We start from the raw sequence: 17,650 nt of genomic DNA on the forward strand, positions 1-17,650 counted from the left end.
GATGAGGGCATTGCTGGCTAGGCAGCATTTATTGCCCATCCCCAAAGGGCAGTTAAGGGTCAACCACATTGCTGTGAGTCTGGAGTCACATGTAGGCCAGACCAGGTAAGGATGGCAGTTTCCTTCCCTAAAGGACATTAGTGAACCAGATGGGTTTTTCCTGACAATCGACAATGGATTCACAGTCATCATTAGATTGTTAATTCCAGATATTTATTGAATTCAAATTCCACCATCTGCCATGGGGGGATTCAAACCCTGGTCCCCACACCATTATCTGGGTCTCTGGATTAACAGTCCAGTGATAATACCACTAGGCCATCGCCTCCCCGGGACTAGATTTATTTAGGATATCTGGTTGACATAAATGAGTTGGACCGAAGGGTCTGTTTCCATGCTGTACATCTCTAGAGGATTTTAATGTTTCAAGCACAGACTCGGACTATCATAGTTTTAAGGGTTTGGATGGGGAAGAATTTATGTGTGTACAATAAAACTTTCTTATTCAATATGTGGATGTACCTACTACAGAAGGAGCAATACTTGACCGTCTGCTGGGAAATAAGTCAGGGCAACGTAACTGACGTGTCAGTGGAACAGCACTTTGGGGCAAATGATCATAATTTAGTTTTAAAATTGCTATGGAAAAGGTTAGAACTGATCAAAAAAAAAGGGTTCTAAATTGGAGTAAGGCCAATTTTGACAGCATTGGATAGCAATTTTCAAATGTTGATTGGGGAAGGCTATTTGCAGGTAAAGGTATGGTTGGCAGAATAGGAAGCCTTTAAAAATGAGATAAGAGTTCAGAGACAGTACGTTTCTGTTAGTGTGAAGGGCAAGGCTGGTAGCTGCTGGATGACTAGAGAAATTGAGGCTCTGGTCAAGAAAAAGTTAACATATGGGAGGTACAGACAGCTGGGACTGAGTGAATCCTTCGAGGAGATTAAAGGCAATAGGAATATACTTAAGAGGGAAATCAGAAGGACAAAAATGAGATAGCTTTGGCAAATAGATTAAGGAGAATCCAAAGAGATCCTATAAGTATATTAAGGGCGAAAGAGTAACTAGGGAATGAATAGGGCCCCTTAAAGACCAACATGACTGTCTATGTGTGGAACCACAGGAGATGGGTGAGATACTAAACAAATATTTAGCATCATTATTTACTGTGGAGAATGACATAGAAGATAGGAACTTGGGGAAATAAATAGTGATGTCTTGAAAAGAGTTCATATTACAGAAGAAAAGGTGCTGGGGGTCTTAAAACGCATAAAGGTAGATAAATCCTTGGGACTTAACAGGTATTTCCCAGAACCTTGTGGGAAGCTAGGGAATAGATTGCTGGGCCACTTGCTGAGATATTTGTATCATTGACAGCCATGGGTGAGGTGCTGGATGTCTGGAGGTTAGCTAATATGGTGCCATTATTTAAGGAAGGCTGTAAGGTAAAAGCTAGGGAATTATAGACCAGTGAGCCTTACATCAGTGATGGGGTAAGTTGTTGCAGGGGATTGAGAGACAGGATTTACATGTATTTGAAAAGGCAAGAACTGATTAGAGACAGTCAACATGGCTTTGTGTGTGGGAAATCATATCTCACTAACTTGATTGAGTCTTTTGAAGAGATGACGATGAAAATTGATGAAGGCAGCATGGTAGATGTTGCCTATGTGGACTTCAGCAAAGCATTCAATAAGGTTCTGCATAGTAGACTAGTTAGTAAGCTTAGATCACATGGGATTCAGGGGGAAGCTAGCCAATTGGAGACAAAATTGGCTTGAATGTAGGAGACAGAGGGTGGTGGTAGAGGGTTGCTTTTTAGACTGGAGGCATGTGACCAGCAGTGTTCCACAAGGATCAGTGCTGGGCCCACTGCTTTTCATCATTTTATATAAATTATTTAGATTTGAATATAGGAGGCATGGTTAGTAAGTTTGCAGATGACCCAAAAATGGGTGGTGCAGAAAAGAAGATTATCTGAGTACAATGCGACCTTGATCAAATGGGCCAATGAGTGGCAGATGGAGTATAATTTAGGTAAATGTGAGGTGGTTCACTTTGATAAGGAAAACCGGGGCAGGAATTATACAGTTAATGGTAGGGTCTGGGGGAAGTGTTGCTGAACAAGGAGACCTAGGGGTGCAGGTGCATAGTTCCTTGAAAGTGGAGCCACAGGTAGACAGGGTGGTGAAGAAACCATTTGACACACTTGCCTTCAGTGGTCAGAACATCGAGTATAGGAGTTGGGACATCATATGGCTGTACAGAACATTGCGCATAATTCTGGTCAGCCTTCAATAGCAAGAATGTTGTTAAACTTGAGGCAGTGCAGAAAAGATTTACAAGGATGTTGCTGGGACTTGAGTTATAGGAAGAGGTTGAACAGGCTAGGGTATTTTTTTTAACCTGGAGCATTAGAAACTGAGGGGTGACCCTATAGAGGCTTATAAAATCATGAAAGGCATGGATAGGGTGAAAAGACAAGGTCTTTTTCATCGAGTGGGGGAGTCCAAAATGAGACGGCATAGGTTTACAGTGAGAGGGGAAAGATTTAAAAGGGACCTAAGGGGCAACTTTTTCATGCAGAGTGTGGTACATGTATGGAACATGCTGCCAGAGGAAGTGGTAGTGGCGGACACAATTACAACATTTGAAGAGCATCTGGATGGCTATATAAATAGGAAAGGTTTAGAGGGATATGGGCCAAATGTTGGCAAATAGGACTAGGTTGGGACGTCTGGTCCGTGCAGACAAGTTGGACCAAATGGTCTGTTTCCATGGTGTATGACTCTATTTCTGGGACTTGACTGGTTAGATACCTGGGATAGTCAGTGCTGTCTGTGTCCAGTATTCAGTTAGAGGCCATAATTCCGTCTTCTGCATCTTCCCTGTGGACAGTCTCATTTTTGCTCCCAGTTATTGAGGAGATGGAGAAGAAAGACGTAGGCAAATTCCAAAGGAGAGTCATATTGACTCTGTTAATTCTGGTTCTCTCACCATAGATCCTGCCAGACCAGCTTAGTTGCTCCAGTTCTTTTTATTTCAGATTTCCAGCATCTGCAGTAAATTTGATTTTGGATAAAAGTATATCATGTAATTGAGAAATTTTCCACCTCCAACCCACCCCTTTCTCTATCCCTCACCCTTCATTTGCTTTACATTTACCAAAATAATGAAGAAGAACGCAAAGAAAATCTTAGTCATCTCTTACCTATGCAAGAACAGTGACTGCACTGGTGTTGCTGTATATATGAGAAAAGGACATTGAGATTGCAATCTGGAGGCAAATAATTCATTGAACTCTCGGTGTAGCTCAATGATGGAAGTGCAGTTAGTAAGTAGCAACCTAAGTGAATACTGATCTGAAGCTTTACACACGTCCAATTTTATTCAGCAGAGAAATAGCAACATGCCTATTGAGAATATAGGAATTGTTACATAGTAGGATCGACTGCATAACCAGATTCAGCATGCTTGCTCCCACACGACTAGATACAATAAGGTGCTTGTAAAAATATAACACAGAAACATTTCTGCTGAAATCGCACTTTTAATTGCTTTAATCAGGACTATGAAAGGATACATAGCAAATAATTTGTATAATGTCAATCATTTTGTTTAACTGCAAACAATTTGCTGTTTCCTTGACATTTATTCAAGTGAGGAATTGCACAAAAGAAAATTTCAACATGTCATTAAAGCATCAAAATATTCATCTGAAAGTCAGTATTTACGAAATCTGGGCATTCATATACCACACATTACTGAAGGCTTGAACACCAACTATTTCTCTGCATCTGCAAACAGAACAAGATCCAAAATAACCAAGTCAGTTTGTTTCTAGGAGAACTAGTGAGAATAAAGTTGACAGATTATAACACCATAGCTATCCAGAAGCCATAACACGTGTTTCAAAAATCTCAATGTCTTGATCCCTCTTTCCGGTAGAGATCGGAAATGAGACTGATAAATGAAATAAATATAACTTATAAACTAATTGCCAGAAGTATAAGGGTACCTGCATTTACTTTCAGTACCATAGTGGTTCAAAAGTAAGTTCACACATGAGATTTTCTCCATTTTTATTGGGAAACTAAGGTTAAGGGTACTGGTACAGGGCTACACCAGGTTGAAGAATCCACCAGCAATGCTGTACAATCTCAAGATCACAGTGATTCAATTACATCACTGCAGTAAGACATGAGATAATGAATACAGAGTACCTTGTTTGATAAGTGTGCAGAATGCAGACTGACATTAACACACAATGCTGGATTTTATTTTATTAATTGTGATTGAGATGGGTGACGTGGCAAAGCTATGTTTTTGTTGACTATATCTAGATATCTTCAGGTGGTAACCCTAACCATAACCCTATCGCAGGACCCAAACTTCTCCTTAAACTGCTGTAGTACCTGTTCTGACTGTATTCTACAGTAATGTTAAGAAATAACTTCCAGAAGGAATGGTTAAACATGTATCGGTCACAGAAGTGAGGGATGAAACCACAATTTGATGATATTTTCATAATGCTAGATGTTAAAACAAAACATTTATAGCAACAAAAACTTATGATTGTCCATTTCATTCCTAAAGAGGCAGCAAAATGAAGAATATTTGAATCTTGTTACATGAACTGTTGCTGGATTAGCCAGTTCTAAAGGGCAAGAAGTGCTAAAAATTGGTTGTTATCAAGATGTTCTCTTAATCAGTGGTAGAGGATGAAGAATACATGTATAAAACAGAAGAGTAAATAATTACAAAACAATTTAGAACCCTGTATTTTTGCAAAACAGAAGTTAATTTACCTCAAGACATAAAGAAAACAGTCAACAGAGAAGACAATGGTGTGAATTAATATAAACCTTACTGCCTTGTCTGGTGATAGATGTTGGTCGTAAATGCTAATTAGACCTTATGTCTGTTCCAAATATGGTCCCTGGAATCAGAAGGTAAAGCTGAAGTAAGACATGCTCACACCAGCAATTTCCTTGGCTTCAGGCTCCATAGCACTGAATGACAGTTTATAGCCAATACAGAGGCATGTTCAGTAATGCAACTGGGACTCACCTGGGAGATTCAGTGCTGGAAGCTGCCCTTACCACAAATACAAGCTACATTTGTACCTTGAAATTGGCTACCACATGGGGTTTTAAAAAAAGTGAAAATTCCATCATATTGGTCCAGACAACTGCTATTTTCACACTTGTAATGTTACTTCCCCTATTATAGAAACATAGAATAAAGCAGCAGAAATCTGAGGAGTATCCTTTGTCTGTTACCCCCTTGTTCTGGATTCCCTGGTCATTGAGAGCATTCTTCCTGTATCATCCAAGTAGAATTTAATAGGCTTCTATATGCACTTCCCCCTTATTCTTCAAAACTCAAGTACATATAGTCCAAACCAATCCAGTGTCTCCCCATATATTAACCCCAGCATCCCTATATAATACTCCAGGTGTAGTGTTTCCAATAGCTTGTACAGTTGCAGCAAGACATTCCTATTCATGTACTTGAATCCTCTTTCTAAGAAGACCATTTGCCTTTTTCACCAACCACTGCACCTGCATGCTTATTTTCAGTGAAGAAAAGATCAGAGTTAACGTTTCAGGTCCTATGACCCTTCTTCAGAACTGTTCTGAGGAAGGGTCACCAGACCCACAATGTTAACTCTGAGTTCTTTCTTCACAGATGCTGCTAGACCTGCTGAGCTTTCCTAGCAACTTCTGTTTTTGTTCCTGATTTACAGCATCTACAGTTCTTTTGGTTTTTGCTTATTTTCAGTGTCTGGAATACAAGGACACCAAGGTTTTGTTGCACTTCTCCCTTTCCTAGTCTATCACCATTCAGATAATAATCTGCCTTCCTGTTTTTGGTACCAAAGCGGATAACCTCATTTATCCATATTATCCTTCATTTACCATGTATTTTCCCACTTACTTGTCCAAATCACATTGAGGCTTCTCTGTATTCTCCTCTCAGCATACACTCCTATTAGCTTTGAGTCATCTACCAATTTAGAGATATGACATATTGTTTCTTCATCTAAACCATTCACATATATATTGTGAATAACTGGATCCAATTACTGATTGCTATGGTGCTCCCCTAGACACTACCAGCCACACTAAAAGATTTTACACACCACAGAATATCAAAACAGACCTCCAATTATTTCCAGGTAGCTAATTGGATAGAATTGGGCAGATAAGGTAAAGATTGGTATGGCTTATTGAACACATCTCCTTCCTCTGATTGCTAATGCATCAAATATGGTTCAGTTGTTAGCACACTTGCCTCCGAGTCAGCAGGTTATGGATTGAAATCTTGAACTTGAGGATGAAAGTAAAGTGACACTCCTGTGTACTCAATGTGAAAACCCTCAAATTAGTGTTTTTAATAATAGTCCTGAAGAATGCAAGATGAAAAGATTCAACAAAATATGTCTTATTATCAGCAATACTCACATCTGTACTACCAAACGACAATATGCTAGTTATATTCTTGTAGTGGAGAAGTCAAGAGGACCTTGGTTCCTGACTTCAAATTAAGTCAGATAGCAGTCCCCACTGAAATGGAAGCCAAACAGAGTGAGAGAGGGAGTTGGGATCAAAACAATTCAGAGGCAGGATCCCAAGTTTAGCAAACTGAGGCCCTTGACAGCAACTAGAGAACAAATGTGGCAGTGAACAGACAAATGAGTCACATGATCATACAAAATTAGCAATTGGAAGAACTATATAACTGAACTCTGCCACCCAGCTGTTTAAAGATCAAGGTGTAATCCCACCATGATGATGTGAGATCTAGAGCATTAATTGTAGACATCCACTGTAAATAATTAATTCTTCTAAGTTACACTTTCCCATTAACATTTGTAAAAAGTTGTTGAGTGGAGTAAAGAATCCCATTTTATCCTCTTCATGCACTTAAGTATCCTATTATATTATTGAGGTTAATAATGCACAGCTGAACTGTATTGTTTAGTGAGTACTTAGAGAACACATAACCAGAGACTGCTGAGGCATGGGGTAACCTTCCTTCTAATTTTTTTTTCCTGCTATGCAGACTTACCAGGTCCACCAGGGGGTGTAAATAGACATATATAATGCTGCATTCTGTAAATATTGTAATATCAAGCAAAATATTGGTGGCTGGTTTTCTACTTCAACATCTGACTTCTGAATAAATTAATAATGTGTCACGTTATCTAAAAGTGTCAGAGGATTTCCTTGTGGATCTTCTCTTGGACATGACAAAAGTGGCCATGAACCGGTCTAGAAAGTGAGCCATAGTGGGTGTTGTTAGACCTGACTGCTTGGCTGTCCTCCGTGGCTACATGCATGCCTGGGTGAATCTGAAAATGGAGAAATGATGTTGACTGGCACTCTGGAAGCTTCTACAATTGGGGGAGCAGTGCAGGGGTGACAGTGCTTTATCTCCCTCCAAAATGTTATTTTAATTTAAATAAAGTTTCTGTTCAAAAAGATTTTAAAATTTTCTGACCAGTGTTGGTAGAGATTTGGCCAACAGTAATCCTCTTTAAAATTACTGCTTACAGGTCAGCAATTTGTCTGGCCATGATTCCATCAATGCAAGCAGGGAGAAATATACTGAACACAGTTCAGTTTCTTACATTGGTTTCTTACACCACTTGTTGCCATATTTCAGAGGTTAAAGATTGCCAAGATATTTTGAAAGTGACTGAAGAAAGCTAAGTGTGTAGGGTAAAGGGAAAGGAGTGGAGGTAAGTATTAGGTGAGGGGGAACAGGGTCACAGGTGTGTGATGTAGGTGCCAGGTGGATAGGGCAGATGGTTTTTGGCTCCAGCAGGGTTGGTTGGGAGTTGAGTGTGATGGCTTAGCAGTTTAGAGTTGAGGGTTCTATTTCACATTCATCTGAGGATATAGCTTTATAGTCCTCCAACTTTTTATGGGTTAAGCTTTAGTGAGTCCGAACCCTCTGAATTCTTCAACATTAAGGGGCTTTCTTTGTAGGGTTCCAGATGTTGAGGAATTGCTGGTTGGAAGTTTAAATTTTCTGGGCAATTCTCATGGAATTAATTGCATCAGGAATTCCGCATGGTCCCAACATGCAACTCCAGTCTACTCTGCTCCATAGACTATCTAACCATTGGAATATCTGGGTCAATATTAAAACAATACTCAAAGCAAATGAATAAAATTTTAAATATATACTAAATCCAGATCAAAATATACTTCTATCAATTTTCTAATACACCATTGACACCATTACTGATATGGCCAATATTAATTACCACCTCTCGGCTTGGAAAACTGAGTGGTTTGTTGGCAAGAGTTGTTCTAAGAGTTACCACCATTGGCTCAGCCAGACAAGATAAGGATAGCAAATTTCCTTCCCTAAAATAGCACTGGTGAACCTCTAGGAATTTTAAGACATTCTATTAGCTTTATTTTAGAAGCACTAAAAGCAAATGAAATACTTTGTACTTATGGTGGCACGGTGGCTCAGTTCTTACCACTGCTGCATCATAGTGCCAGGGGCCCAGGTTCAATTCCAGCCTCAGCTGACTGTCTGTGTGGAGTTTGCACATTCTCCCCGTGTCTGCGTGGGTTTCCTCTGGATGCTCTGGTTTCTTCCCAAAGTTCAAAGATGTGCAGGCTAGGTGAATTGGCCATGCTAAATTGCCCATAGTGTCCAGAGATGAGTAAGTTAGGTGGATCGGCCACGGCAAATGCAGGGTATGGGAGGTGAGTCTGGATGGGATGCTCTTCAGAGAGTCGGTGTGGACTTGTTGGGCTGAATGGCCTGTTTTCAACTCTAGGAATTCTATAACTCTTCTAAGGTTTCGTTGCTGTGCCCCTTTAAATATCAACCATTTTAATTTGTTCCAAATAGTTGTTTGTTACTGATGAGTGCAAGATGAAAAGCTTCGGCAAAACGTACCTTTCTTCAACATGAATTTGTTTCAGTTACTCTAAAAGTGTAAATAGAGACTGCAGGGACATTGTGTGTGTGAGGGAGGAAGTAAACATACATGATTCTGTATTCTTTAAATAATTCTAATATGAAGTAAAATATTGGTGTGGGATTTCCTGCTTCACCACCTGACTGAAATAAATTAACAAGAAGTGCTACACAGTTGGAGAGTGCAGTCACTTGGATGAGGTGATAAAAAAAGGCCCTCTGTCCTCTCACCAGAATGGAAAGGATTCTATTGTATTATTTTGAAGAGCATCCTGGCCAATATTTATTCCTCAATTAAAATAACTAGAAGTGATCTTCTGGTAACTATCACACTGCTATATGAATGAGCTTATGTGTGCAAACTGGCTGCTGTGTTTCCTACATTACTACAATACCAAACTTCAAAAAGTATTTCATTGGCTGTGAAGCACTTTGGAGTGTCCTGTTGTAGTGAAATATACTACATAAAGACAAGGCATTTTTGTTTTCTGAAATATTTGTTGTTAATTTAAATGTCAAGACAGTTTTGCTGCATTCGCACAGAAGGACATGGGTCAGAGTGCATTTAAAGTGAGCAAAACTAACCAGTTATATTTTTGGGCTCTGGTCATTACCTAGGCTCAAATTACCCAGTCATGGATCTGCTGCATGCCATTGTTTAAGCTCAGTAATGAGTGAAAATACAGAAGGTAATGGCTGACAGGTTTAGGGCCTTGTCAAAAGAAATAGCTAGAGTGCTTTCTACACTAATTCCATCCTGTTTCCATATTTCCAGGCAACAGGAGGTTGGCCACACCCCTTCCGCATCATCACTGTAACTGGCCACTGATTGAATACTCTGTCCAGAAATGACCAGATGACATAGGTGAAAATGTCACACTGCTACTCCCTGGTCCCTTTTCCCGCCCTTCACAATTAGATACTCAGAATCACTCGGGTCTTTGATCAAATTCCTGGAACTCCCTCCTTAACAGCATTTGTGGGTGTAGCTATACCAAATGGACTTCAGCACTTCAAGAAAGAGGCTCACCATCATCTTCTCAAGGGCAAGTTGGGATGGGCAATAAATGCTGGCCTAATCAGTGATGCTGACTTCACATGAATGAATAAAAACATTTATGCGCTTCAGACAAGAAAACGTAGCTCCAGAACATCACACTTTTTAAATCTACTATTCTAAAATTTTATCTTAATATGCAATATGAACATATATAATCTTTAAAGAATTGTGAAATAACAATTGGCTTTCACTAATTTCTAGTTCTCCCTGAATGCTGTAGGCAGTTTCTACTTTTTTTGAAAAAGGAAAATTTTTAGTGAATAGATTCTGTTCAATAAAACATACATAAATATTTGAGCAATGGTAATTACCAGAAATGGTAAGCTCCCTTTGTGAAAAACAAACTTAATTTAGTGGTCAATACTTTAGGCAGAATAATTCAGGAAAACATTAGAACTGGAGTTTCCAGAATCATGCATCAAAGGGTGACAATGATATATCTCCCTTTTAACCACTCACTGATCTCTAATTGATGTTACCATGGTATTGTGCTGTATGGAATAATGTGATACAATCTCTTTTTCCATTCACAATCTTAGATCTAGAGACATGCCAGCTTGAATTGACACAAGCAGACAAGATGTGAAACCTCACACATCATGCAGATATTAATCATCACAGGAGAAAATAAATCATGCCTATTAAAAGTGGACAGCTGCAAGAAAACAGTGACTAGCTATCAGCTCTAAGAATGACATGTAATTATTTATATAACAATTAATATGTATTCCTTCAATTATAACAACTTAATTTGAATTACTTTAATAGTAAAAGAGACAACTTAATTCTGGTTGAATGGGCCTTTGTTAATTCAGCAATATTTACAATTAAACACCATTGAGTTATAATGTGTAAAAGATTGATTTCAGTACTAAATATCAGTGACTAGTTACAGAGTACAAAAGAATCACTGAGGACCATAGTATCCTTCACAATTCAGCTGATTAGACATATTATTGTATTTCAATGAAAAGTTCTTCAAAATCAATGAAAGCTTGAGGGTAATATTCCTTTTATATTAAAAGACAAACTTCAAACATTGGTGTGTATGCAATTCTTCAATGATTTAAAAACTCTGGTACTTACACTCTCATGCTCATTTTCTGCTGAACTATTTTGACCTTTGCAAACTACTAGATCATATTTTACACTAAAACAATGACTGTTCTAGAGATCAAGATAATGCTCAAATTTAAAGAGTATATAACATGAAATTTAAACATCTTCACACACTTTTCCTTCAGTTAATGAGAAAATGTTACATAATTCTTCAAGCAACACACAATATTGTAACATGTTAGAACTATTTGCCAACAAGTGGACGGAAAAGCCTATTCTGGACTGTCCTTAAACAATCCTTACACTGCTTCCTAACCATATTGATTAAAATATCAGGCAAGGAAAATATCCACAATTATTTTCCTATGTAACCTCACTTTTTAAAATAACTGCTTTTATAAATTGAAGACTACTCATGTTGACTGTGCTGCATTTATATGTTGTCAACCACACTCAATGTAAGATGTTGATAGTTTTGCTGCCATGTGTCACCTAGTACATTTGATTGATAGAGATGGATATATCATTCATGTAGCACATTACATATAATATATGTTGTATTAATTATTCTAAATATTACGAATACAGAAATATAAGACGTTCTGTACAATACCAGTTGTTGCTGACAGAGTCCTGAGGTTATAAAAACACTTACAATTCTGTATTTAGAACGGTTGCATAATAAAGGGCTTTTGTCTTATTACTGTCATCCTTTATCTGATGTTGTTTACTGAGATAAAATGTTATACCCTTTCCAATGCTAACAATTCCATTGTTAGGATCTACTTTATGACAAAATGTATTTGTGAATTTGAATTGCTGGATTTAGAACTCCTCAAAGATAGGTGTGGACCTTTTTTACTCTTTCGAGAGCCTTCTGTAATATTGATAAATTTTTACTCCCAAAATTTGTGAATTTGAATTTAATGGGAAGAAAGAATGTAGGAAACCTCAAACTCTAACACAACTCATAACCAATATCCAAATTTAATAAAGACAAAGCTGTGCTTGGATGACTAACTCATTCCAAGAACATGTATTGCTTTAAATATTTTAAGGAGATTGCATGCCTAGATAATTTGTTCTGTTCCAATTTTAACACAAGCTGGTTTCTCAGGCCTCAGAAAGCTGACACCTCTGAGAATTACTGTTTTGAACAGATAAATAATATTCCAGCATTTCTTGTGCGCCAAGAAGAGCAGTGTGGCTCCCTCAATCCACCAAACTATCCTGTTGACTCCCCAATGATTAGATAATCCTTGTGTTTGATCCCTAATTCTTTCAGTGAACTCCCTGAACTATGATCTCCTCCTGGACCTCCATCACTGATCTTCTCCCCAACCTCTAAGCTCCTGAACCTCCGAATAATGCCCAATAACCAAGGGATGATCACTCCAGACCACTTAGTGATGATAGTCACCCAGCCACAAATCTCTCCACACCATCCTACAAGAAAGCTGGAGGGTCTGAAGGCAGAAAATTGCTAATTGGGTGTAAATACAAAACATTATCTGACCTCTTTCCCCAGTTGGGAGACTGAGACCTCAGAAGTGGCCAGATCAGTGATGAGTCCCTGATGAAATGCTCTTTTGAAATGCTAGAAGTAAATTCTCCCTGCCTTGTCTTTGGGAGTCAATTTAAAACCCAGGTGGGCTCTAATTCCTCCAAATTGGCCAAATATTATTGGTGTGATTATATATTTCACTCTCATGTTATCTGCCTCCAACTCAGAATACCACAATCTCCACCATCCAAAAGGATAAGAGAAGGGTCCTTAACCCACTGCAGCTGTAACGGATTCAAATCCCTTGCTTTGGCATTAATCTGATTCATATTGGCTGTCCAGCCACTTGAGTCAAGTGGCCTCCCCAAGGATTCAAGGTTAATGTGGCAACATATACTTTCATATGCATGTTGTAGCATGGCGCTACGGATAGCAATGGCAGAAGCTCAAGTTTCTTCCTGTCACATAGTTGATCAGGAATCTGTCCTGTTCTTACTACTGCAATAGGTATATGTTGGAAGGATTTAAAAGTTGATAATTAATCTATTTCACCACATTATAAACTTACATGCTTTGGCCATCAGACCCTAAGTGAGACTTGATCTAGATCTTCTGGCCCAGAGGCAGGGATGCTTCCCACAGCACCACAAAAGTTCCTTAAATAAAATATGTCTTTGCCAATTCTATACTGGATCCCAGCTGAAGGCTGCATAGAGATCCCGATCTAGGGAGTTTCTGATCCCCTTTTGCCCCTTATATAATTTACTTTGTTGGGGTAGGCTGAGGTTCTATCACCCCAAATTCCTAAAAGGAATTCACAATGAAAGCATATTAATGGCTATTCTGCTGATCATACAAACTGTATCATTGGTGGTGTTTCAATGCTAAGGTTATGAAATTTGTAGGGGCAGGCTTTTCCATTCCCTTTAATGCCATGGGCAATGGCAAAAGATGTGAAAAAAATACTGATGTTGAGAAAAATATTTCTGATTTTCCATTTAAGCTTTATACAGTGAGTTCAGAGTGGCAATGAGTGGAAACTAACTTATTTTCATGTATTTACATCTCTTATTAGACCAAATCATCTCATTTCTATGCAGCTTCTAATTCTCCTCTCCTTCCCCAAGAAACTGGATGTTATCCATTCCTGACATGAAAGTCAGAACTTCTGAATCTAGTATGCATGCAAATAAACTTTGTTCCAATATTGCTGCAATCACAAAACCAGTTTATGAACATTTAAAATCCAAGATGACAAGAATCAGCCAAATTGTAAAGAATAGCAAACAGCAACTGTATCAAGACTTAAGATGGTAGTTATTCAGGCTTACTAATTATTCTAGTTTTACAACATGTGACCCCAGGTTCCAGGACAGGAGTGGGGGGGAGTGACAGTCAGTGCTCAATCGCCAGAAGGCCCGCTATCCTTGGATCAGAGGCTGAGGACAGGAGCAGGAGCAGCACTGGTGCCTGTGATTTCTGTGCCTGCCTGAGCCAATTCAACAATTCCATTCAAAGGGGTCTTCACAGAATACAGTTAAACCTCTGTACTTTGCTCGGAACAGTCTGAGAAGTTACAAACAATTGCATATGCAATTAGCAGATATTATACAAGGAGTCGACAACAAGTTATTTTGCCTGTGCATTTCAGCTACTGCCCATTTTTTGGGCAGTGCAGGATTTCATCACAGATATAAGCGTGACATTCTACATTAGTTACACACGTCATTGATATATCGATGAAGACTGGAAATTAATTAGCTTCAACACAATCATCGATTAAGTGATCATTGGAGGTGTTCACAGAGACATTTACATTACAACAAACAAGACCACAAGACAAAAAGATCTAGGAGCAGAAATGGCTACCATTGAGCCCATTGAGTCTGCTCTGTCATTCAATGAGATCATGGCTGATCTGATAGTCCTCAGTTCCATTTTTCTGCCTTTTCCCATAACCTTTGATTCCATTACTGATTAAAATTCTATCTCAGCTTCGAATATACTTAATGACATAGCCTCAATAGCCTTCTGCAGTAAAGAATCCATAGATTGACTATCGTGTGAGAGAAAAAGATTCTCTTCATTTTTGTCTTAATTGGGTGAATCCTTAAACTGAAATTATGCCCTGTGGTTCTAGATTCTCCCGCATAGGAAAGCAAACTCTGCATCCATCCTGATAGATCCCCTAAGAATCTTATATGCTTCAGTTAGACTTCTCTCATTTTTCTAAATCCCATGTCTAACCCACTGAATTGTTTTCTTAAGCAAATCCCTCCATATCCAGGATCAACCTAGTGAAAATTTTCTTGACTACCTCCAATGCCAGCATAACTTTCTTTGATAAAGGGATAAAACTGTTCACAGCAGTCCAATTGTGGTCTTGTATAGTTTTATCTAGACCTCCCTATTTTATTCTCCATTCCCTTTAAAATTAAACCCAACTGTCTCTTTGCTGTCCCTTTTAACCGCTGACCTTGTATGCTAGTTTTTTGTGATTCATGTATGAGGGCTGTAGTGCTTCTTTCTGTAGTGCTTCCCCATTTAAATAATATTCAGCTCTTCCAGTCTTCCTGGCAAAATGCATTACCTCACATTCCCCAAGTTGATATTCTATCTGCCAGTTTTTACCCACTCATTTAACCTCTGTACACTCTTCATGACATCCTTAATACTTGTTTTCTCACCCATTTTTGTGTCATTTGCAAATTTGGTGATAATACATTCACTTTCCTCATCCAAGTCGTTAACATGTATTGTAAATAATTCTGCTTCCACCATCAGTCTCTGTTGTGAGTTATAGGTTACTATCCTGAAAATGACCCATTGTCATAACTCTCTTCTTTTAATTAGACAATCTTCTATTCCTCTCATAAACTATCCCCGAAATAATGAGTGCAATCTTATTAAGTAGTCCTATGTGTGCAAACTTATTTAATACCTATTTTGCAATCCAAATATATTACATCTATTGATTCCTTTTTATTTAAGTTGATTGTTATCTCAATGTAATAAAGGAATATCTGTAATTTTGGGAAACTTTAATCTGCATACAGATTTTAGTGACAATACCGCAGAGGAGGAACCCCTGGAGTGTTTATGAAGTGGTTTTCTGGACCAGTACATTGAGAAACCAACTAGAGATCAGGCCATCTTAGACTGGGTATTGTGTTATGAGAAAGGAGTAATTGGCAATTTAGTTATGCTGACCCCTTGGGGATGAGAGACCATAATATGATAGGATTCTTCATCAAGATGGAGAGTGACATAGTTCATTCTGAGACCAGGGTCCTGAATCTAAATAGAGGAAACTATGATGAAAAAGTGTGAATTGCCTATATATGACACCAGGTTATAGTCCCACAGGAGCTAAGCTCCGAAAGCTTGTGTTTTCAAATAAACTTGTTTGACTATAATCTGGTGTCATATGATTTTTGATCTTGTCCACCCCAGTCCAACACCGGTATCTCCACATCTTGTCTATGATAGATTGGGAAATGTTACTTAAAGGGATGGTGGTGAATAGGCAATGGGAAACTTCCAAAAAGCGCAAAGGTGAACTGTAAAAATTGTCCATTCCTTTTCCTGGCACAAAAGCAAAATGGGAAAACCATGAATTACAAGGGAAATTAGACATAATATTAGATCCATCAATAAGGCATACAAATTGGTCAGAACCAACAACAGATCTGTGACATGGATGCAGTTCAGAATTCAGCAAAGGAGGATAAAGGGATTGATTAAAAAGGGAAAACATAGTACAAGAGTAAGTTTGCAGGGATCATAAAAACTAATTAAAGTTTCTGTTGGTGTGTGTGGGGAAAAAGGATTGATGACAAATATAGGTCCCTTACAGTCAGAAGCAGGGGAATTTGTTATAGGGAACTGTTAAACCCCCTCAAAACATATGAAGGAGATAGCTTAGACCCTAACTTTTTCTTATTTTAAAGGCAAGTGCCAGGCGTTGCATTCTGGATGCAATTTGATTAGTCAAGTTATCAGTCTTGAAGCAAAGCATACTTTATTCATACACTATAGTTAAAATACAACAAAAGAAGGAACAAATTGGAATCACTTAACTCTACTAGAAAACTTAAAAGAATAATAGATTACTTAAACTACTAAATAGTAACTGTTCCAACATAGTAACATTCCATAATACACTTGGAAGGGCAAATTCAATAAAATAGTTTGTCTCACATGTAATTCTCCAGTCCAGGAGGAAAACTATCAAGAAAAAACTCTGACAGAGAGAGTAGAAGGGAAAAATGTACTGTAGCTTCCAAGCCCAGCTTCAAGACTATAGCAACTGTTCCAAAAAAAAACCTAAAACTAAAAATTCTGATTCTGTTGGAGTTTGGCCCCACCCATTCAGGCTGCTTCTATTGTAGCAACTTAAAAAAGACACAAGGCCTCACAAAGTGTTTACTTTATTGGCTCTGATTAGACCAACTGTCACCTTTGTCTCAACATTTTTCCATAAAGAAAGGACAATACCTCTTAAAGCAATAGTATTGTGACAGGAACAAAGAAATATGTTCACATAGTAGGACGCAAAGAACATTTCAGAAATATTGGCAATCAGAGGGTTTAATGAGATGGAGGAACTGAAGGAGAAAAGTGTGAATAGGGAACTAGTGTCAGGGAAATTGATGGATCAAAGGCTGTCAAATCCTCAGACCCTGATCATCTATATCCCAGAGTACTTAAGGAAGTGGCCCTAGAAATAATGGATGCATTGGCAGTCATCTTCCAAGATTCTTTAGGCACTGGAACAGTTCCTATAGATTTAAGGATAGTTAATGCAAACCCACTATTTAAAATGGGATGTTGAGAGAAAACTAGGGATTATAGACCAGCCATTATATTGGTAATAGAGTTATTGCTAGAGTTCATTATAAAACATTTAATAGCAGACCACGAGGAAAACAAAGACAGGCTTGGATAGAGTCAGCATGGATTTATGAAAGGGAAATCATGATTGACAAATCTACTGCAAGTGTTTGAGGATGTAACTTGTAGAGTTGATGAGGGGGTGTGGTGGTGGATGTGGTTTATTTGACTTTCAGAGGTTTTTG

At 38.4% G+C, this 17,650-nt stretch overlaps 1 protein-coding gene across 1 annotated transcript in view; it reads left to right on the forward strand.

Moving 5' to 3' along the window:
* LOC125486675 (uncharacterized protein C7orf57-like) overlaps positions 1-11,777 on the forward strand; it is a 113,354-nt gene extending 101,577 nt beyond the window's left edge. The window contains exon 9 of the mRNA XM_048615255.1: positions 10,549-11,777. Coding sequence (XP_048471212.1) covers positions 10,549-10,570 — 22 coding nt within the window. The 3' untranslated portion in view covers positions 10,571-11,777. The remainder of the gene's footprint in view (positions 1-10,548) is intronic.
* Positions 11,778-17,650: the final 5,873 nt, after the last annotated feature.

The sequence above is a fragment of the Rhincodon typus genome, chromosome 2 (genome assembly GCF_021869965.1).
Source record: "Rhincodon typus isolate 14 chromosome 2, sRhiTyp1.1, whole genome shotgun sequence".
NCBI lineage: Eukaryota > Metazoa > Chordata > Chondrichthyes > Orectolobiformes > Rhincodontidae > Rhincodon > Rhincodon typus.